This window comes from Protopterus annectens, chromosome 11.part0, assembly GCF_019279795.1.
Source record: "Protopterus annectens isolate FY-2018-M chromosome 11.part0, PAN1.0, whole genome shotgun sequence".
Lineage (NCBI taxonomy): Eukaryota > Metazoa > Chordata > Ceratodontiformes > Protopteridae > Protopterus > Protopterus annectens.
Genome location: NC_056745.1, coordinates 830,938,472 through 830,962,905, shown reverse-complemented (window position 1 = coordinate 830,962,905; position 24,434 = coordinate 830,938,472). Strand labels below are relative to the sequence as shown.

Genomic DNA, 24,434 nt, shown 5'->3' with positions numbered 1-24,434 from the left:
CCTAGACGGCTGGCTAATTCAGGCAGAGTGTAAAGAAAAGCTGCTCCAGGACCCTCTCTTTGTCAAATCCTTCCTAACTTCCCTAGGGTTCACCATCAACGAGAAGAAATCAAAGCAAACCCCCACCAGGAAGATAATTTTCTTGGGAGCTCTGCTAGACACAGCATCCCAAATGGCCTTCCTATCCCCAGAAAAGCAGAGCTTCCTGTCGCTCTACTTTACCCAGCTGGCTTCCAGAAGTCACCTCATTGTGAGGAAGTTCCTGCAAGCCCTGGGATACATGGTATCTTGCATCCTTCTAATTCCTCTGGCCAGACTTCACATGAGAAAACTTCAGTGGTACCTAAAGAACTTTTGGTACCAGCACTCTCAATCTCTAGAGACCTCTCTCCCTCTAATCCCATGTATAAAGGCCGAGTTTCTCTGGTGGACAGAGGCCTGTGGCAAGAACAAGGGTCTTCCCTTCATCCTCTGCCATACTGGCCAGACCATCACCACCGATGCCTCAGACATTGCTTGGGGCACTCGCCTAGCAGGCAGGTGCACCCAAGGTCTTTGGGATGCCCAGCACCTTCCCTTACACATCAGTCAGAAAGAAATGATGGCAGTACAAAAGGCTCTGACATCCTTCAAACCCCATCTCAGGCCAGGGTTCCTCCTTATAAAAACAGACAACACCATGGTAATGTGGTATATCAACAAACGGGGGGACCCAGTCTTACCCTCTGTGCAGGCTAGCTATTAACCTCTGGCTGACAGCCGACTCCATGGAGCTACACTTAATTTCCCAATACCTACCAGGGGTCAACAACACCGTGGCAGACCACCTAAATAGAAACTTAATGGACCCACACGAATGGCAACTCCACAGGGATATCCTTCTGCAAATCACTCAGGATTGGGGGACTCTGGAGGTGGATCTCTTTGCTTCACACCTCAACTACCAGCTGCAAAAGTTCTATACCAGGGAGTATCACCTCCTAGTGTGGAAGGTGGATGACTTGCCCTTCCCCTGGAACTCCCTCTTTGTGTACGCGTTCCCTCCTCTGCCTCTAATTCCCAAGATACTGATCAAAATAAGGGAGGCAAGACCAAAGGCCATCCTCATTTCTCCATATTGGCCCAGGCAGCATTGGTACCCCTTACTGCGCAGCCTGACCTTACAGCCCCCCCAAGCAGCTTCCCTGATCTCAGACCTCTTGACCCAGGTGAGGGGGGAGATACTGCATCCAGACTTGCAGACTGTCAATCTTTCAACATGGCTTATACCTTAAAAGCTGACAGAGTTCCTGTTAAGCAAACGGGTCCCAGACATTATCACAGAGGCCAGAAGGCCCAGCATCAGAAAATCTTATGCAGGGAAATGGAAAAAATTTTGTTCCTGGAGCCAGTCCAGAGGGGCCAGTACCTCACATCCTTCCATCCCTCTTATCTTGGATTACCTAGCTGAGTTGCTCAAAAGTGGCCTCTCCTTCTCTTCTGTTAAATCCATGCTGCAGTCATTTCAGCCCATTACGATTCAGACCTACCCCTCTTCCCTCATCCTTTGATTAAACAATTTCTCAGAGGGGCTTCTAATATCAGACTTCCCAGAAGGTCTCCCATGCCATCCTGGGACCTGAATTATGTTTTAGAAAAACTAACCTTACCTCCTTTCGAACCTGCTGCTTCAACAGAATTGAAATACCTCTCCTGGAAGGCTGCCTTCCTACTAGATATCACCTCAGCCAGAAGGGTGTCAGAACTTCAGGCACTCATGGCTGTTGAACCCTTCATTATTTTCCATGCAGACAGGGTCTCCCTGAAGACTAACCCCTCCTTTATACCCAAGGTGGTATCTGATGTGACCCTCAACCAGGCTATACACCTCCCCACCTTCTTTCCCAACCCTCAAAACAAGGGAGAAGGAATTCTGCACTCGCTAGACATGCACAGACAGCTCAGATACTATCTGGACCATACTAAACCCTTTAGAAAAACAGACCAGCTTCTTGTCAGCTTTGCCCCAGGGGCAGAGGGGAAGCCTATTTCCAAGCAAACCATTTCCAAGTGGATATCACACTGTATCCATTTCTGCTACAGATTACATGGGAACCCCCCCCAAGTCTATTCGTACCCATTCCACTAGGGCAGCCTCCACTTCCACAGCCTTCCTCAGAGGAGTCCCTACCAGGGACATCTTGGAAGCTGCCACCTGGACCTCTGTCCATACTTTTACAAAGCATTACCACCTACCTCTTTTTTTCTAAGTCTAGGGCAGGGTTTGCCTCTGCAGTTTTGCAGGGCTTGCTGACCCATGCCTAGGGCTCTAACCTATCCTTCCACCCCTCTGCTCAGCTTTGGGAATCGTCCCACAGGTGATGACTGCAACAGTGAAACACAAAAAACATAGTACAGTTGTATACACTTACAATAAATGTAGATGTTCGAGTATATTCACTGTTGCAGTCTTGGTTTCCTTCCCTCCATCCCCCTTATATCTTCTTCCCCCAGGGGGACATAAGCTTCCCATGGTGGTTTATATTCACCAGGACCACTTTACCTTATTTCCTTGTGCTTCTGATGGGTTAGGGCAAGAAAAACTGATGTAATGATGTCGGCTGCCTTGCTTTATAGCACTGATGACCTGATGTCAGACTACAGGCGACTGCAGCAGAAGCAGAAAAACATTGACTCTGGTATTGGGGTTGGCCGAGGGCTACCACAGCAGGGATAACACAGAAGGTGATGACTGCAACAGTGAATACACGCGGACATTTACATTTATGGTAACTGTACACAACTGTACTTTCCTGCCTGTGGAGGCAGCCCAGGGAATTATGATCTTGGTGCTTTGGACACAGAAACAGAAGTAAAATTCTCACAACAGATGATAAAAGACCCCATCAAAACAAAAAAAAATTAATAGAAAAGCACAGAAACATGCAGTATGTAAAATATAGTTGCAAACCTTTTGTGGTGCCCTGGGTGAGGAAGCAGAGGTAGGTTGAATCTTATACCCTTGTGGGCCTCTTGCACTTCCTAGCAGCCACAGACTTCACTGTCACATTGACCCATCATTGAATGAGAATGTTTCACTGAACTGTGAGGTGACATTGGTTGCAAAGTTATTATACTGTCACAAATCTTCTGTTGTAGGATTTCTGTCAACATGCTGTGGAATGGCGGGCTGATGGCTACTTGTCTTATTCTTCGTGCTTGTACTGTTAAGCATGTCACAGGTTCTGATTATAGATGTCTTATTGATGGGTTGGGGGGACCAATTTAGGGGATTTCCTGATGTGGAGCAAGTGGAGCTTTTAAAGGAAGGTTAACACATAACAAAATTTGAGTTCCGATTGGTAGTTCATTGGGGGGGGGCTGGGGTTGCTTTTTATTCACCTTTGAAAAAAACGTGTCCTTAGGAATTGAAATTCATGGCTGATGGGCTTGCTTATCCTCTATTGACCCAGCTAGTTTGGCAGAAATGAAATTTGTCTTCATGGTGCTGCTTTGCTGGCCATTACTCCTTCCCATATGTTTATAAAAGTAAAGTATTTTGTTTGTTAGAACTTTACTTTGTTGTTCATAGTTAATATCATACAGCACTAACTCAAATTATTTCTAGAGTCCTGTACTTGGTGTTTTGCAAAAATTAGTGTCTCACAGGACTAACTCACATTGCCTTCTGAAAGTATTTTTAAGTTATTTCTAAACTAGTCTTTTCACTCTTTTCTTTTCATTCCAGAGGCAGACTTCATTGAGGAGAATGCTGTCCCTATCTTTGACACATATTGTTAGTTTAGCTTTTACCTGGTGAAGGTGTATCAGTTCAGGTAGCTAGATCAGCTGTTCATCTCCTTTGTTCTGCTAAGGAGTGTCTGGCTGTGGATTGTTAACTGCACTACTTTTTATCATCAGGTGACTTCTGACTCCTTATGTAGTGCACTCAAGGACCACATCACCAGGAGGTCTAACAAATTCTGTTTTCTTCTTCAAGAATGTGCCTGCTGTGGTACATTTGTGCCACAGTCTGTCAGTACTGCCTGGACAGGTACTCTTAGAGTCAAGCCTCCTCTGTCACATTCATTGCTTTAGGATTCAACCTTTTGAGCTCTGCCTTTTTGGACCTATCTTCCTTCCGCTTCCCTGGGAAGTTGTTTCTGCTCTGCTTAAGATGGCCCTATTATTATGTAAGACATAACAGATATCCAAGTGCCCACAGTGATGGACAGTGGATGTGGTCTCATGATCTGCATCACTACTGACATTTAATATGCAAGGGGTGACTGGCATTAAGAAAATATGCTATAGTTTCTCATTACAGCTGTCAGCAGTCCTCTCTTTTATTGCCTGTCTGTATTCTTCACAGTGTGCTGAGTGAGTCTTGTATAGCAAAGGTTTGTTAGTACCAAACAATGCATTTGTCAGAACTATAGTTCACTTGAGGATTTTCACCTGTCTGTAGTCACCTTTTGTCAGCCAGTCACTAGTCCATCAAGGTGTCTAATCTAATTTACAGTTCCTTGCACAGACAGAAGTCCTGCTGAGATGGGTAGTTATTTGAACCATCTGGCATTCGAGGGAGGAAAATAGGATGAAATTATATTAATTCAGTTAAGTTATTCTTTATCCATAGGTGGTGATCTTGCAGAATTTCTATTTGGATTTCATTTCTTCAATAAAAAAAGAAAGCACAGTGTTTTACTGAAGTTTTTAAAGAAATACTTATTAAAGGATTGCTACAGGTAGAAACTGAAAAAAAAAATCTTTCATTAAATTCTACACAAGCCAGCCTGGCGTGCAGCACAATAAGTAGTTATCTTTAATGTTCATTTTTTATAGCGTTGATTGTGGGGGCAGACATTTGGCATGATTTTGTTTTCTTAGAAAGCTTCTTTTTGTCCATAATGTCATTTGATAAAATTAATCTGCCTAGTCACTGTGGTCAGTTTACAGTCCCAATTACTTAGAATGTAAGAACTGAGAAATACTATTAAGTTTGAGAATCCCCAAGAAGGTATCAGCAATTGGTTTGCAATGATATTTGTTTCCTGCAAATTTATTACATAACTTGTAAAACATATTTGCAGAAATATAAAAAAAGAAATTGAGATAAAGCTTTTGAATAAAGTAGAATTTGGTGATATTCAAGTTATGTTCTGCCTTCCTTCCCTCCCTGAGTTAGTTGTAGTATTGTATTTTATGGCTGACAAAACTCAGAAAATTAGTTATGTTCAGACTTCTCAACTGTCTTTATTTTGGAGGAGGATTCCTATTTTCAGGCATGATTTACCCTGCACAGTATATTCCAATTTTTGAAGATATGTTCCTATTTTCACACTTGATATACTCATTCATACAATTTTTTGAATCCCTGTCATCACATCTGATTTTTGAAGCTGTCTAGTACACAGAAAGGCACAGCACTTGACCAACAGTCTTGAAGCAGCAATAATTTAAGGACAGAAGTACACATTTTATATCTGCCTTTTTCTGAGACAAAAATAAATGACCTTCTGTGGTAGAACTTTGCAACACACTTCATTGAAGTCTATAGATTTTGCACTGTCTTCTTGATAATGTGCTTATATTGTTCCATCATTTTGTCACTCTCTGCTTTTTAAATGTGTTTTGAGTAGTATCCCACATTCCTACTGGAACTGGGAAGAGTTATGTGCTATTTTGTATTCATATTTTATGCTAATTAGATGCCTGGATTTGTATTGGGGTGTTCGTACTTTTAAGGTCCTTTATTCCTATTTTCAGTGTCTGCAGGTTGAGAGGAATGGTGATGTTGCTGTCAGTGGTTAATCAGGTTTCTTTACTTTCAGACTACAAAAGGCTAAATAGATTTATGGCTGAGGAGTGCAGCTATAAATGACAGTGCACAATGAAAAAATGTACATTTTTAGCCCGAATAGTTTTATTACCACAGTGAGTGTTAAAAACGAGCCACAGGTACCTTGTCATGTCTTGGCAAGCATATCTCTCAACTTCTTTGCTCAAGAATCAGGGAAAAAGCCAAAATACTGAAGAATTAAATGCCCCATATCAGGGGCAGTTTACAAATATTACTCTAATTCACACAGAAACTAAGACATTTTGTATCAATAAGCATTGTCTGGTGAATAAGTATGAAACTCTTAGCATTATTGCCTATTTATAATCCTCAGTGATTTACCAGATATTTACCAGATTTGCCTAGGCTCACTGCAGTAGCAGCAGCATTACTTGTCTGGGGACCTCCACATTGCAAGTGGATACCACTTGATCAGGATATTGTGCATTCGTGGAGACTGAAGCCTGCATGCACTTCATGAAGGCAGACATTTTTGAACTGTCAAAGCTATTGTGGGTGGGTTGGGGGTTAGGAAACGTTCTCTGGCAGCAGATGATGCAGCTGCTGCAGCACTATCTTCAGTCTCAATACCAGCCCTGGACATGGATTTAGATCCAATGAACAAGGAGAGGATCTGGTGGCAGGTGATGGTTGGTTGTGGTTAGTTAGGGGAGGAAAAAAACATGGGAATGCTGATCACTGACTCTGCAACTGTCGGGTGAAAGGTACTGAAGCCCACTCTATATAGGGAGTTAGTCCATCTGAAAACACAGTCAGTTACTATATACTTACACACATTTCATCTGCCTCCGTACCATTTCACTGCCCCATTTTTCATTCTTGTTGAATTTGATCCCTCCTACTTGTCTGCAAGCAGTACTTTATATCTATAACTTGCCCAGTTTTTCTCTTCTGTTGTAATTTATACATGGGTAAGTTTCTGTTTCTGTGTTTACATATCAGTCTTTCTCTACCATTTTGTTAGTGCTGAGTTAAATGCCTGTTTCCTGGCTACGACTTCTTTGTCTTTATGACTTCTGTAACTGTGCACAGTATTTCAAATGTGGCCTTACCAGTGTTCTGTACAGTACAAGGATGACTGTAGCATCTCTGGGATCCAGCCCCCGTGTTGTGCTGTTCACCCCAACAGCTTATTGGCGTTTGTCTCACTGCTTGTTCATATGGTATAGCATGATTCAACTTAAGGTTTTACACCCCCCCCCCCCCCCAATTCCATTTCCTTAAGGTCACCTGCAAAGACTTTATTCCTGATAGTTTTGCCTGCAAAGTGTGCAACAGTTACACTTTTTTCATTAAGTCTGAGCTGCCAGCTTTTCTTCCATGTTGCCAACTTTGAAGGATCTCTCTGTTGATGTCCACACATTCCTTGAGTTAACCAGAACAATATGTGTATCATTAGGATGTTAGCTGTATATTGGTCTTCAACCTGACTTAATTAATGTGATTAATACTGTATTATCTTGTGTTAAATGTTGGCTTCAGCAAGACTGATATATTTAAAATATTATCAGCACAAATCTTAATAGTGTCACTGGTCTCCAATGATGTTATGCACCCTGAGATTGGTACTTGGGTTGTAGAAACTTCATACCTAACAGTAACCATCAGGCCTGTCATGTGTTATCATTTTAGCAGTATGCCTTTAAAACATTTATGTTAAATTACTACAGCATTAATGCTCTTTCTTTTTTCTGTTTAGGCATTACGACTGGTGCAGTTTGTGTCTATCCATCCAGAGTCTCCGATGCTGTGAAGGTACTGAAGGCTGCTGGTTGTAATATCCCTGTAGCTTCAGGTACTATTTTTTATGAGTATTTGATTATATACAGATATTACAGTGTTTTCAATCATTGATTATGAAAGTGTGACAGTACTTTAGGATTCCTGGAGCTGAAGAGGTGTTCTTTTAGAATATGACAAAGCGTGACCCCTGTTCTGAGGAAAGTTGTAGATGGTTTCACAGGGGCCGCATCATAGAAGCAGGTGGCCAGCATGAGTTCTGTGAGTCTCCTTTCGGGTAATACCGCATGTTAGCCTGCACTTGCATTTTGGGGTGTTGAACGCTTCTAACTACCTTCTCTTTTTAGTGTTCCTTTGCTTATGAGCAGGCGATGAACAGGCTAAAACATGTATTTAGTGCTTATATTAAAATTGTTGCACTGGCAAGTAAACCTTGATTTTCATTAATATGATATAATGTGATTAAATCTTAAGACTTCAGCTATCCAAAACAAGAACAATGTAAGCAAATTTACAGCCAGGCTCACAGCTATACCATATCTCTTCTGTAACATGTTTGGAATTGCATCTGTTTGGGTGGCCATTGTAAATTAATGTTATCTTTACTTTTTAGTGCTGCATGAACCTCTTAGACAGATTACTCATATACTTTAGAGCTGGAGTCATTGGACTAGCCTTATTCTTAGAAAATAATATGTGCTGGCTGTGGAATGCTTTTCTGCATGATAGGAATATTTTTTACTTGCAGAATCTTGGCAGATCTTATAGCAACTTTGGTGGACATCATTTGGCTGTGTCATCAACTTCCTGTGCTAACCTTCTACATTAGCTGGCAGAGGTATTAAGAGAAAGAGGTCAGAAAAGAGGAATAATTAGGTACTGGGTGAGAACCTTTGTATCCGCATTCTTCAATAGGTAGCTTGACTGGGGAGTGAAGACCTTGGCAGTTTGACAGTGCCTCAAGGAAAGCAGTCATCCAGTGGTGTCTTATCACTTGAAGACTTGGTGATTAGTCATGTTAAACAATACTAAGTGTGGATAAAACAAGATATTCTGGTATAGTCCTGTTGCATTGGCCACCTAGGGTTCAGAGACAAGTGACAGAGCAGGTATACAATATGTCAGGTTTGAGATTAATTGTAGATATACACAGTTGGTTAGGCTTAAGGAAGAATGTACAAATACTACTATGGCCTATTTGTTCTACATTTTATAACCAGGAAGGTGGACTGGTCCTCTAACCCTTTTCAGCCACAACACAGGCCCATCAGGCAACAATTGTAGTAACAGTGCAAAACAGAACAGTGGAACAAATAGAAATATAGTCAAGAACTTGTAAGATAATAACCAAATGTAAATTAAAACAAGTAAATATACCGATTAAAACAAGTTACTGATCATATACAGAAATGTAGATATCTACATTTGCAGAATTTGGTATACAGGATGACAGTTGCAGCACAGACTAAAAAAAATAGAGCATGTAACCATTGAAGACATTATATTTACACTATGTACTTGGAGGAAACTGTGGTGGTGCTGCAGTAGCGTTGTTGCCTCACAGTTAGACGTTGCCTGTTCGATTCTCACTTAGAGCGTCTTCTGTGTGGCGATATGCGTGAATGGACGTTCTTTCGTTGAAAGTTGTGCATTAGGCCCGGCAAGCCAGCACGTAAAAATCTACTGCCAATCATTAGCGGACCTGAGTTCCACTGTGGCGACCCCTAACCAGGAAAAGCCGAAAGACACAACAACAACTTGGAGGAAACTATTTTGCAACATATGATAGCAGATGAAGTAAGAGTGATAAAAGGTTATTTACACATTATACCATGATGTGTACTGACCTTTAGGTGAGACGTTATGTACTATGATAGCTACTACCCCTTGGCGTAGTTTCCTACCTGCTTAGTGTGATATATGTTTAGATTCCCTTTTTCTGTGTAACAAGAGCATGATGCTTCTTTGAACAAGCTATTTTGGTGTGTTTTTGTCTATTGTGCTTTCTTGTCTGGTTTCAGATGGCAATTGATTTCATAGGCTGGAGGCAAGTTAGTGAAGGCTGTTTCACTAGTATTGCTTTTGAGTTTGGGTCTAACTAGGGATATGGCATTATCGGCATCATCTTATAGGACGTAACTTTGTCGTCTGATTTGTGGTTTGGACCTCAGTGGTGGGACAAGACCTCATAGTACTGCAAGCAGCCTTAGTTATCCCAATCAACAGTGCATTGTTCAATTGTTCATGTATCACCCCTTCACAGGAGCGACTGTCAACCTAGACAAGATGCCCACCAACCAGCAACTGCAGGCTACTATTAAATTGTGAAATCTACTTATGATCTTGTCTGGAAAGGAACTAGGAGTTGTGCTTATCCCATACTGTTATTAGTGGACAGAAGGTAAAGGAGCCGTAACAAATAATCTTAGGTGAAAAGAGAGATGGAGGATGTAAAAAAAAACAGCAAAATCAAGAAGGAAATACAAAGCCTGCACTGAAGGCCTCCCACCTGAGGACCAAAATAGAGACCCAAGCTTTGTGAAACAGTACTCCTTGCCACACCACCACCCTACAGCTCAAGACCTAATTTAACTTATATTTATTTGATAACCGGGTAAATGAGCTGCCTGTTTAAATACCATAAAGTGAACCAGAGGAACTGGAAGGAGACTGTCAAGAAAATGGGAAAGGTTATTTCTGGATGTGAAAGTTGAATGCGACTTTGTGGATGTAAAATGTGTATATTAACCTATAGGGAAGGTATTTGGCAAGATGCCTGATGATCAGACCAAAGCACTGTGTGTATCCATAAAAGTCATCCTGCTGATTAGCTGGCATCCTGTTTAGGTTAATAGCAATGTAGTATAATAGTGTAAGGACAGAGTCCTATTTGCTGTGAAGGGGTGCTGCATATACCATGCAATGCTGAGTAAGATGATTAAGTCTGCCTGCAGTACTCGGGACCAGACTAAGATTATAGATGATGTTAAACATCTTAGTTCATTGCAGACCTAAATACTTTATTATAGCTTCAGAAGTGATATCACTTTCTCTGTAGATTGTAGGTATTTATCTTTCAAGCTACTTTATCAATGAAGAGAATTTCATTGTTTGTAAAGAATGAACAGATTCCTAGGTATCCGTATTTCCACAAAGTCTGGTCATATGCATCTTCATGTATGCTGTGATGCCCCACCACTGGCCCAGTAATCGAGGAGGCTCAGTCCTCACCACTGGCAACAGCAGGGGACGTACACACTGGGAGGTTGACAGGTACACACACAGTATTTCCAGATGCAGCTGTCTGCATCAAGTGGAATTTCCCTTAAGAGCACACAGAGACCACAATCAGTCTGGGGCTGGTTTCTCTCTCCTTCTCCAGATCTCTAATAAGACTCCCCACTGGCACAGCTATAGAGTTGAGATCTCAGCTGAGTGACCAAGCCAAGGCCTCCAGCACCCTCTCTGTTCAACCAGTGCTTCGTGTCCCTGCCCAAGTAGCTGACACACACACACACACACACACACACACACACACACACACACACACACACACACACACACACACACACACACACACACTTTGAGGTTTGAGTTGCACACACACACACCTGGGAAAGGCTGGCACAGGTTTACTACCTATGTCCCCTTCTGCCCAGACTATAAGGTAGTTTCCCCTGCCACCAGTCACTCTTAGCAGCTGCTTTAAGACCCTTAACAAAGGGTGTCCAATCTTATTGTGTAATGTTACTATCAATACAAATGGTAGTTTGACCAAGAGCAAGGCTATTAGGAGTGGCCCACAGTGTCACCAAATAAATATGCAAGTACTCCCAGAACTTAAATATGTCTCACAAGTATCCACCACAATGATAGATTTAAATATATTTAATAGTAAATAATAAACGAACAAGAAAATACTCAATAAATAATCACAGTTACATCAGAGTTCAAAATCGCAGGAAATATTTAAAACAACATTGCAGGACAGTGTCATATAAATAAAGAAGACATCTAAGCTATACTTCACTGTATTCCTTTCTGAATCTCAGAGAAATTACTGTACCCTAGTTAAGTTACTTACAGAGTCAGGCAAGACATACCCTAGTTAAGTTACTTACAGAGTCAGGCAAGACAGATGTGGTTAGTGGGTCTTCCAGCTGATGTTGTCAGGTCAAAGACAAAATACAAAATGCACTACCTCTCTCAGAGAGTTCTTAAATTAATACTTCAAATAATGCTGCTGAGATACTTGCAGCATGGCACCACTTCTTGTCATCTGACTATCCCAGGTGAAAACCTCCACTGCAGCTGGTAACATTTAGCATCTCTCTGTGATAAATACATAAACAAGGACGTCTCTTACATCTAAGGAAAATAGTGGAAGTCGTAAAATAATTTACATTCCTCCACATTTAAAGACAATACAAAAAAGTTATAGTTCTAGACATTATGTCTCCTGTTGCACTGAAACCATCTTTTTTTGGCACAGTTATAAAATACTTTAATTTCAACTATTTTTCTGAAGGTTTGCAAGTTAACCTTCTATGTGCCAGTTTCCTACTGTTAAAATATATACATTTACATAGTTACAATAGTTTATATACATTTCTGTTTTTTTTTCCAGTGGATACATCTTTAAGCTGAGTAGTACTCTGCAACATATGTCTTCAGCACACGTCTGTACAAACCATCTTATATGATGTACAGTTCTAATACATTTGTAACACAAGCATATGAATCATGTTGATATTCACAAATGACACATAACCATTTACAAAATTCCAGACAGCTGTGCTAGCAGTATCTCTCTCTGTCACACTTCTATACAAGTTGTATTAATATTCACAAATGTCATATAATTATTTACAAAATTCCAGATAGCTATGCTGACAATATTTTCTTTTGTGACATATGCAAACATTGTTTTGCAGTAAACTAAAGATTGTTAATAATTAGTATATGTTCTTCATTTGATCAGCACTGCAGTAGCCTTAGCTATGTTGGTTATATCCTGCTAAGGATATAACAGCTGGCCAGCTTCTAAAGCTTAAGGACACCTTCTATGCACCCAAACAATTAACCAGCTTGAGCAGAGATGATAAAAAGAGTGGTGTGGATGCCAAGCCCTTCAGAGGTTTCCTACTGCTGAAAAGTGTGCCTTTTGCGGGCTTTTGCAGATTAACATTTGGCTAACTCTTCTCCATTGCTGAGCAGATAAGTTTCCTTTGGAGGCAAAAACCTTCCAGTTCTTATTTTTATGACAGAAACTTAACATTTTCTGTAAAGGTATTATTTTTATGTTAGGAAAAAGTGTTTCTGTAGCCTGTCATTTATCTTAGTCACCTTTTACTAGGAGCATTACTTTTCACTTTTCAGGAAAAAAGTTGTTAAAACTAAGTTAAAACTAGTTTCTCCTGTTTAAAAGTTGTGTTAAATTACTGTTGGGGGCTGGGATAAGTGTTTAATGTTCTCTTTATGTTTTTGGTGCAAAATTGACTTTTTTTAATATTTTTTCACTTCACCATGGAACAACCTACTGGTTCTTCAGTTCTTCCTTCATCCAGCCACAAAAAGAAAACAATTTCCAAGCAGTCTTTCCCCTTCAGCAGGCTACAAATTTGCATCAGCCACAGATGGGTGACTCTACTGTGGGCATTTCTGGCTTCTCAAACCATTTATTTTTTTCCTTGGTTCCCTGTGGTGTTGTGTTTCTACAGCCACTATGGACAAGGTTAGTCACATCCTCTGCAGCTGTTGGGAGTGTCCTTGATGGGCATTGAAGAACCACTTTTGTTGGTCTTGGAAGAAGGAGCAATGACTACCTCTTTGATAGCCAGATGAGGATGCCTGTCCCTATGGAGATTTTTCCTGTCAAAATTAGGTCTGCTTCTTTAGACATTCCTGTAAAAAAGAAGCAAAATCTTAGCTATTTATATTCTCCCGTTTCAGTTACTTTGAACAGGAAAGATGTGTTAGGCTTAGCTCAGAATTACTTCAGGCTCATTGCCCTCCCACTTCTGGTGTCACTAGTAAGAGACAAAGGAATTCTTCACTGCCTGAAGATATCCAGGACATTGACCAGGAAAATGATTGTGAGGGGGTAACTTCTGTTTTCTCTTCTCAGGTTTCTGATGCTGACTGCGAGGAAGTGTGACTACTCTTATACTCCCTTGAAATGATTTTCTTTTTCTGAAACCATGTCCAGAATGAATCAATTGTTTCAGTGGGAACATAAGTTTCTCACTGTCATTAATATTATTTGTTACAGCTGGAATTTCCTGAACCTGGGTCCTCTTGTAATTTCAGCATTGGAGGATGTATTTATTACAGCCTGTAACATGCCTGATAGCCAGCCTGCTGCCTCTAAGAAAGCAGATAAATTGTATGTAATCCTCAATCCTGTAGGTTTTATTTTCTAACTCCAGATATGACCCAGTGATGATTTCCTTGGTAAATCTTTCTGCTGCTAAACAACTGGTAAATGCTAATCACCCCCCCCCCCGACAAGGATGGGAAAGCCTTTGAATGATATGGGAAAAGTGTTTTTGTTTGCATCACATAGTTTTAGAATACTTAATCGTCAAACCCACATATTAAAGTTTATGATTGACTCTTTTGAGAATATGAGGAATGCTATGACTTCTTTTCCCTTGTCTGAGGTAAAATCATCTTTTTTAATCTTATTGCTTCTTTGTCACAAGTGAGCAAACATTCTTTGAAGTGTGTTTATGATTCAGCTGATGCCACTTCAGAACTGCTGCTACTGGAACTCTCATGCAAAAGTTTGCTTGGCTCCATACACAAAACCTTCCTGAGAATGTAAAAGCTGAAAATTAGATGCATTTGGTAAATGTTGGTAGAGAGGTTATATTTGGACCATTTGCTGCAGAGGTCCTTAAAAATGTCATGAGTGGGAAGCTGATTCAGGGAGTTTCTCAGATTTTTTTTTAGCATTCCTTCTCTAAATTTGTCAATGGTTTTACAGCTACCTCTGCAACTTTTTATAAACTACAAAAATAAGCAGGTATAGCAAGCTGCTCTTAAGCAGACTTTTAAAAGGAAGGCCAATGGAGCACCAAAAAGAAAGGAGGAGCCCCAGAAAAAAAAGGACAATCTATCAAGCCTGAATGACTGTCTACAGAATTCTCTCCCTTCCCATCCTGGCAAACTTATAATTATTCCCCAAAATCTCTCTCTCCATTTCACTCTTTAAAAACATAGATCTGAGAGTGGTTCATCAGGAGTACAGATGGCAGTGGGAATCTCTTGCCTACTTTTCAGACAGTTCCTTCTCGTCTGCCGAATGTTTTTTTTTTCTTGGCTGTCATTCAGTATCTTGTTAACTCTTGAGGTGTTAAAAGCTGTCCTTCCTTCTTGAAAAGGTGAAGGTTTTTTATTCAAAGATGTTTCTAATACCAAAGAAAGAACCCTCTTTGAGACCAGTTCTAGATTATTCCTTTCTAAAACAATTTATGAAAGTTCTACAGTGAAAATGTTATCCCTTCACAACCTGTTATTCCCCATTTAAGTTTTTTATTGACCCTAGATTTAAAAGATGCTTATCACATTCCTATGCCATCAGATTTTAAAAGTTTCTTAAGGTTTTCTGAAACTGGATCACAGATTCAGTTTTCTGCATTACCCTTTTAGTTATCCACTGCTCTAAGAGTATATGCATAATGTTTAGCTCCAGTGATAGCCTACAGCAGACTGGCCAGGTGTTTACATTTTTCCTTATATAGACCACTTCCTTATTTGTGCAGAGTCTTTTTCAAAGTGCCAAGAATCTTTCATTTGGGTGAGACATCTGCATAGATTGGGATTTCAGAAGAACATCCAAAAGCCTTGCTTGACTCTTTTTCACAGGATTGTTTTCCTAGAGTGTCTCATATATAGCTCAGTTCAAAGAGCTTTTCTTCCACAGGAAAACATAAATATATGCCTCGATCTGTTCCTGTTTTTCTACTCAAAGCAGAGCCTCCGCAACGGAATTTCTCAGGATACTAGGATTCATGGCATCCATATCAGTGGTACCTGAAATCAGTGTGTGATCCCAACATCATCATCCTGTGACATTTCAGATTCGTTTTGGATTTGTGAAAAGGGAATTTCTTTGGTTTAGAAACCAGTTTTATCTGAACCCAGGTCTCCCATTTTCTCTTCCAGCAGAGTCTGTAACTACAGACTTGTCAGACTTTGCTAGGGGAACAGTGTCTATGGGAGTAAAAGTACCAGATTTGTGGAACAAAAAGACCGACCAAAACACATAAACTTAAAAAAAAAGATGTTGGCAGTAATAAATACCCTCAACTGTATCATCTGTGAGTTCCAGGACCATTACAAGTGATTACAGTTGACACCAGAGTAATGTGGTACATAAACAAAGGGGACAGGTAGCAGACTAGCCATGGTAGCTGGGATATAGCTTTTCAGCACAGTGTCGCTCTGCATGCATCTTGCTTCCTGACAAAGCAACATTTGGTGGCAGACAAGCTGAGCTTGACCAGGACAGACTCTGACAAAAGGAAACTGAATCAGGGATCTTTCAGAAATTGATCCATCTGAGTAACAGATGCTTTCTGTTTTTCTTGGACAGGAATGTTCATGTATTCTATTCTACCCTTTTCACTCATATTCAGTGTCATTCTGAAGATTCAGAAGGACCCTCCATAGTCCATTGTGGTGACTCCCTCCTTTCCAGGTAATAGTGGTTCTTGCCTCACAGACTGGCCATACTCACAAATAACAGAGGTTGTTTGATACATCCCAGCTTGAAACAACTTCAACTAACTGCCTAGATATAGTTTTATTACCTTTTAGGCACCTGTTTTCTGAGGATGTACAGTAGGTACATGGTACTAGGAAATCATATGTTAGCAAATGGAAAACATTTTCTAGTTTGTGCCAAGACAAAAAACAGGACCCTTTTAAGGCTAGCGTTTCTCTGGTTCTGCAATGTTTGTGTAAGCTATTATCTTCTGGGCTTTCTTAGTCCTTTGTCATGGTTCCGTTGTCAGCCATTTAGCAAGCCTGCCCACAAATCTTCCTCTATCAACGCATTCCCATGTTAAAATGTTTTTGAAAGGGGTGTTGCATACCAAGTCTCCTAGAAAACAGGAGGTTCCTGTTTGAGATCTTAATTTTGTTTTAGAAAAACTAACTCTTTCTCCATTTGAACCAGCTTATCAGGCTGACTTGAGGTCCTTGACAAGGAATACAGTTTTTCTGATTGCACTGACTTCTGAAAGAAAAAATATTTGAGTTTCAAGCTCTTATGGTGGGTAAACCATATCTCATTTTCCACAAAGATAGTGTTTCTTTAAGAACTAATCCTTCCTTTATGCCTAAAGTGGTGTCCAAGTTTACTCTGCGTCCAGCTATTTTTCTCTTGTTTTCTTTCCGGAACTTAAAAAAAGAGGGAGAAATGATTCTTCATACTCTGGATGTCCACAGACAACTGGGATATTGTAGGTTCATAAGTTAGTACTAAGCTAACTGCCATTATCCTACTTGGTGCTCAAGTTATCCAGTTTTGTTTGGTGTTTAAATTCTCCTTATCCATTCCAAGAGCTATATTTATATATTATGCTGGTCATAATTATTAGGATAGATTTTAAGAGGGCACCCATGCATGGTATAAAGTTTTTAGGAGCTGCCTGTGTCCACTAGTACTGCCGGGACAGTCCTGGGGTAAATTTCTTATTTATTGATCCAAGTTACACTTGAATGTGGATAGGGATGAATTTTATTTTTCGTGGATGGGGAGTCAGGGCAGTGGTGTCCTCTGTGAGATGTACCTGTCTCTCCAAACTGTTCTCTTAATGTTGCAGAAGTGGTTTATGTCCCTGGATCAGGTAATTCTGATACCATTTGACTTGCTGATGTGAAGTTTGTCCATTAGTATTGGGTTGGATGATGCCTTGTATGCGAGACACAGGTCACCTGTTCACAGTTTGTACGATACCGAATATAGTGATAGGGTTTTGAGGCAGTCCATGTAGAACATGTTGTTTAAGCTTTGTATCCTTTTTGTAAGGTATGTCTAAAGTATGTCTGCTTGGACAGATATATGCCAAAAGGGGCATGGAACTCATTGACTTGCCTAATGAGGGCTGAATAAAGGGGGGGCCATGACATCCCTGGACTTAGAAGTAATCCTTTTGTTTATGAGCTGAGCAATATAGCAGGACTTTTTTACCACACTGGAGACACATATTGGTCAAACATTAGGCCACTGACTATATATGTACCCAAATCTTTAACTACTGGGTCACTTCTTAGGAGTGTGTTCTCAGTGTGATAGCCCCCCAGGGTACTTGACTTGCCAAGTGTAACAATAATGTGTTCTTTTAGCATTTTCACTAGGGACGGCTTGCACCTGTCACCCCTGGGCTTTCGGATATTGGCAAAGGCTCTTGCTACCCCCATAGTGCCTTTTTTAGGCAAGGCTCAAAAGACAAACCCACCTCCATAGGTATCACAAGGGATAAGAAACTAAGAGTAATGCTACTCAACGCCAGAAGTCTAAACCTCAAGATGCATGCACTCGAAACTCTCCTTACCATGGAGAACATCGATATCTGTGCAGTAACAGAAACCTGGTTCAGGGCTCCCGAGAGCACCCCAGCACTACCAGGTTATACCTCATACCATGCTTTTCGCCCCAAAACTTGGACCAAACCACAAAGGAGGGAGTATCGATATTCATCAAAGATACCCACACCTCCAGGTTGGTGGCAAAGCATGAAGCATCAGAGACTATCCATGTGCAACTAACAGTGGGTAAAACTGCCTTCCAGTTTATAGCCAGCTACAGGCCACCCTCCCAAACCCAGGAACCCCACTCGGCCTTCCTGAGAACACTGGAAAATATGAAGGTCTCTCCAAACACCATTATATTGGGCGACTTCAACTACCCAAACATAGACTGGGAGCATTACTCTAGCTCCAAAACCCTAGCCCAAAGGTTCCTAGAATTTATAAACTCAAATGCTATGGAACAACTTGTTACTACTCCCACAAGAGGGAAAAACATACTGGACCTGATCATCACCAACATGGGGACTCTATGCTCCAGACCAGAAGTGTATCCCTGACTGGTAAGATCAGACCATAAAATAATCTCACTGGATATTCACATCCCGACCCCACCCCCTGCCCAGAAAACCACAGTGAAAAACTTCTCTAAAGCAAATTTCACACTCCTCAAAACCGAGGTGGAATCCTTCAAAGCCCCCGGGCCTGTGGAAAATACGTCCCAGACCGCAGAATCCTTTATAAACGCATTCTATGAACACCTTCAGGAATGCATGGATCATGCGATCCCAAATAAAACCAAGACCCAATCCTCCAAAGGCAGACGTCCTGTCTGGTGGACCCCAGCCATAAACAAACTATACAATAGAAGGAGGAAGCTACTAAATGATAGAGCAAAATCCCAAAAAGGGAAGGCATCACTGATCAGTATTAGCAAAAAACTACGGGCACTCATAAAATTGTCTAAGGCCAGCTTCGAGAGAAAAATTGCACAGGACACTAAGGATAATCACAAGGCTTTCTTTACTTATGTTAGGAACCTGGGTAGTAATTCCCAGATATGCTCAGAATTAGTCCAAAATGACAAAAAATACACTGAACCCACAGATATTGCCAACATCCTAGCTGACAGGTTCAGCGCAAACTTCTCCCCCCTCCCCACCAAAAGGGCAAATATCTATCCCAGCAGAGTGCTGCCCCCCTGACATCTCAGATGCTCAGGTAAGAGCCGCCCTCTCCAAAGCAAAAAACACAGCATCAATGGGACCAGACGGTGTTCCGGGCTGCGTCCTACATGAACTCCAAGAAGAGCTAAACCCAAACATAAAACTACTGTTCAATCTCAGCCTTACTACAGGATATGTGCCCAAAGAGTGGCGTACAGCAACAGTGGTCCCTCTCCATAAAGGTGGTGCCTCAACGGATCCTGGAAACTATCGCCCCATAAGCCTGACTAGCTTGGTCTGCAAAGCTATGGAAAGGATCATCATGGACCTCATAAATAAAGATATTGGGGACCTACAGACACTGGATCCTACCCAGTTCGGCTTTGTTAAGGGCAGATCCTGCCTCTTAAACCTGGTTGATTTCTTTGAAACAGTCACCAAGGCGATTGACGAGGGGAAGGTGGTCCACACAGCCTACCTGGACCTCGTAAAAGCCTTCGATACAATACCCCACTCGGGCATTATAGATAAGCTCACCAGCTTAAATATAAACCCCTGTGTCACTAGATAGATTGCAAACTGGCTCAAGGACAGAACCCACATAGTTAGAATTGCTGGAGCCATGTCAGACTCCAAACCAGTTACAAGTGGTGTCCCACAAGGCTCAGTCCTTGGACCTCTCTTGTTCGGTATATATTTCTCGGAGGTACAGACCAACACGGAAGGACTGTGGCTGACCAAGTTCGCAGATGACTGCAAACTGGGCGCCATAATCGACTCTCCAGCTGACACAAGCATCCTCCAAAAGGGCCTCATAGAAACGGACAACTGGTGCCAGAGCCATGGCCTCAAGCTAAATGCCAAAAAGTGTATAGTCATCCCCTTTGGCAAAAACAAAGTGCCCACAAATTACCACATGGGTGGTAATCCATTAAGTACAGAAGAAGTAATTAGGGACCTGGGGACCCAAGTTGATAGCAATCTCTCATTTGACAACCACGTGGCCAAAGTGGTTAGGAAAAACATTTTATATAGCCCACCTAATCATGAAGGGATTCACATCTAGATCAGGGGAGGTCATCGTGCCTCTTTACTCATCAGGCCCATAATTGAGTACAGTGCCCCTTTTGGGATGTACCTTACCAGACACCTGCAGCAACTGGAAAGACCCCAAAAGTACATCACCAAGAAAATCAAAGGGCTCAAACAGATGCCATATGCTGCCTGGTTAAAGAAACTCCAGCTGTACTCAGTGGCATACCGCCTTTTCAGAGGCGATCTGTGCCTGACGTATAAAGCCATGTCCAACCCGGAATTAATGGACATGCTGCACCTCAGAAAATCCAAATCCCATCGAGCTACGCGCTCGAGAGACTTGAACCTCAGCACTGAAATAAATAGGACATGCTGGAGGGACAGATTCGTAACCCAGAGGCTCCCTTCACTCTGGAATAAAATCCCAGTCCAGGTTAGGCAGAGTCCCTCATTGACTCTCTTCAAGAGGAATCTTGATGAGTGGATGGGAGATCGTAGGTTTACCCCGGGTATCACTTCTGTGTCACTGTTAGACAGAGGCACAGTATACTAACCTCGAAGAAGGGCATAGCAAAATAAATTTAAAATGGGTGGCGAAAGCCAAACACATTCTGGCTAGGCTTATAAATGCCCTAGGACAGACAGCCTAGTATGAACCTATGAACCTATTTATCTTTAGACCATGAGTCTGGCACCTGTTTGGGACAATCCTTTCTATAGGGTGTCCTTGCCTTTTGCGGATTTGATAACTGTTCTGACTTTCAGAAACCCTGATCGGTTGCTCATTTCTTATGAAGGTAAAAAAAAAAAAAAAAAAAAGGCAACCTGTGTCAAAACAGACCATCTCCAAATAGTTGTCTCTTGCTATTACTTTTTTTTTTCTAACTGCCACAATAAGGCAATTCCAGGCACGGTCAAGGCTGACTGTGCCAGGGCCTTTGCTTCATCTATGGCTTTTTGCAAAGGTTAGATTCTATAAGTATTCTAGAAGCATCAACTTGATCTTCTGTAAATACCTTTATGAAACATTGCAGACTTTCCAGGTCTAGTGCAGACTTTGCTGGGACTATTCTTCAAGGGGATCCTAGACCCTTTCCTTCCTCTTCCCAGTTAATATAAGCTATGGTAGTCTACTCAAATTGTTAAGGCTACAGCAGTAGTGATCAAATGATGAATGTAGTGAAGTTTTGTAAGTAAACTTACCAAAACACTAGATGCTTGAATAATAACTGCTGCAGTATCTGCTCCCTCCAACCCTCCATCCCCCCTTATTTCTTATGGTTTTGTTGCCAGGGTGAAGTCTTTTATTTGTATTTTCCTAGCATTGACTTTTTTCAGGGCTCTAGCATCCCAGTTTTAGTTGGCATGAAAGCTCTGAAGGGCTTGGCACCCATACCACTCTTTTTCTTCATCTGCATTAGGTTTGGGCACATGGAAGTTGTCCTTAAGCTTTGGAAGCTGGCCAGTTCTTATAGATATAACCCGTATACTTTAGACTACTGGTGCAGTGATTATTTGGACATCTGTTGTTATGGTAAGGTTACTTACAAATCTGTACTATCTTTTAAACTCCAGCCAAATGCAGAAGTGCGACGTATCTATGTATTTAGCATCAGTGCATACATCACTGAATGTACGAGTGTCCGTTAAGTAATTGGCAATCTGTAATTTTTAAATCAGTTTGGTAATTGCTAACCTGTTAAATTAGCAGTTTGGCAAAAAAAAATACCAGTAATTTTTTTCCATACTATTAATTTAACAGATTGGCAATTAATTACATAACTGATTTACAATTGTTTTCACATTACCAGTTTACCAATTAGTTCTTTTGTACTCACTGTTAGTATGTCCTGCTGCCATGTGGTACTAGGTACAAGATGATGGGGGTATTTTTTATTGTGCTTCTGTATTCAGTGGGAGTATTAAATTATATTTTAAGTAAATAATAATTAAAAACTTTGGTTTTCTTAATGTTAAGAAAAAAAAACTTTGGTTTTCAGCAACAGAGTGTTTGCATGCATGAAGATGTATGTAAACACACTGTTGTTGAAAAAGCCAAATTACAAAAAATCTATGTGCATTTGATCTTTAAAACTTTGTATTTCAGGTTTGGAGTTTTGGTTTTGAATTCTGCAAGGCCACACTTATATGATGGCTATTGTTCAAAACCTCATTTAAGTTCTGCGTGGTTCAGCTTTACCTTCAAAACAGCTGTTGCAGATGGTACCTGGTAACAGAAAAGGAACAGGTTATTCTGCTCTCTTGTTACTGCACCAAAGGACCTTACCTTTGTAGATTAGTACTCCACTACTTCCCATCATGCATTCAAAATCAGGCTAAAACACCTCTTTCTAGACAAAATATACTGCTGCTGTCCAGCTATCAGCAACTACTTTTGACCTTTGTGTATGTTAATTCAGTTGAAGTCATTAGATAAGAGTTTACATATACAAATACTGTACATGAAGTGCAATTTACAGTAGCAAACTATATTTATATTATGTAATGTTTCTCTTTATTAAGTGTATTTATATTACTATTAATTTATTTTGTGTTATTCATCCTAATAAGTATTAACAGCACTCACATTACAGAAATACTTACTTTATAGGAGTTTCTGTTCTGCCATATGTTTATGTAATGAGGTTCTGAAAGATACTTTTGTCTCTGTTTTTATTTTAGACATGATTATGCTCTGAAATTAGGAAAAGAAAGCTTTGTAAGCAGCCTTCTAGTGTCAGAGCATAACTAACTTTGTTATGCACTTTTTGGCAGCTTGATTGCATGTTGTGCTGGGGCAGTTATGGCAGCACACCACAGAATAGCATTAATAGAGTCTTGAGAGCATCAGAAGCTGTATTAATCTTCCTACAGCCACACCAAAACAAAACTGAAGCAGAATAAAATGTATAACAGCTTTTAAAGAGGAAAAAAAGCACAAATGCTTTTAAAGCCACTGATTGGTCAGAGGGACTTCATTTCTGCCAGTTGTCTTGTCAGCAGTGCTGAGTGTTTTATAGAAATCTTACCCAGTGTAGAAGTGTCCTTAATCCTGTAAAGTAAGCAAATATGGAAACCAAATTAAAAAAAATGAAAACATGGATTAATAACAGACTATATGCTTTATACAGTTTATTGCCTAGTACAATAAAAACAGTAACAGAAACACATCCAGACATAGTTAAGAATTAGTATAGATGCATATTTTGGACAAGGGTGGCTGAAAGTTAGGGAGGGACTCAGGAAACAAATGCACAACTGAGGCTTTCAAGAATGTGGTGGGGCTACACTTGGGCAGGATTAACTTTGGAGTATGGTTACAGTATTAAATAAAAATAACTGATCCTTACACCACTACCATGTCAATTGTCTTGCACATAATATAGTCTTACTCTTTAGTCTACATGTCTGAGGTGTAAGCACTGTGCTCTGATGTCAGCCATGGTCACTCAAGTGCGTTGCTCTCCATTGTCCTAGCCTAAGCACAGTGTTGTGGATCCAGATTCATATGGCTGTAGTCTGCCCATTATGATCAACCTAACCATTTAAAAACTAAGTTCAGTTGTGAAACAGAAAGGAAGAGAGGTGTGGACAGGAAAGTAGCACACAAACAAAATAATAATCCATAATGATTACTTATACTGCTGCTAAGACCTTGTTATACATATACATGTGTGTTTGTTTGTTTTCTGACTATGCTGGTGCTTAAAATGTTGTTTTGGCCTAATACTTACACCAGGAGGTACTTGAGTGCTACCACACATGGTAAATCTCCTCGCTGAGTGGTGCATTGCTTACAGCAAGTGCATCTGAGGCTTCTTGCTGTGGGCAATACACTTGCACTCCTGCAAGTGTTGCCAGTGCAACAATCAAAGCTACCGCTTACCCCAGAGATGAGTGAACTGGTACTGGACGTAAATTCCCATCCTTCCACACCTGGTCCCTCCATCAGCCTTGCTGCTAGTTATGCCTAGACCATCTGGGGTTCAGTCAGTGTTTTATATTGCTGTGCTGCTGCGATCATATGCTGATTCTAATTACAGTAGTTTATTAAGAAATGTGTAATTTGATTAACTGATCATATCCCAGTGTACTTACCTGCTCCACAAAGA

The 24,434-nt window shown here is 40.8% G+C and overlaps 1 protein-coding gene across 2 annotated transcripts in view; it reads left to right on the top strand.

The window, feature by feature from the left end:
- DERA (deoxyribose-phosphate aldolase) overlaps positions 1-24,434 on the top strand; it is an 828,148-nt gene that overhangs the window by 174,177 nt on the left and 629,537 nt on the right. For both annotated transcript variants that reach the window (XM_044088239.1, XM_044088240.1), the window contains exon 4: positions 7,542-7,637. In XM_044088239.1, coding sequence (XP_043944174.1) covers positions 7,542-7,637 — 96 coding nt within the window. The remainder of the gene's footprint in view (positions 1-7,541; positions 7,638-24,434) is intronic.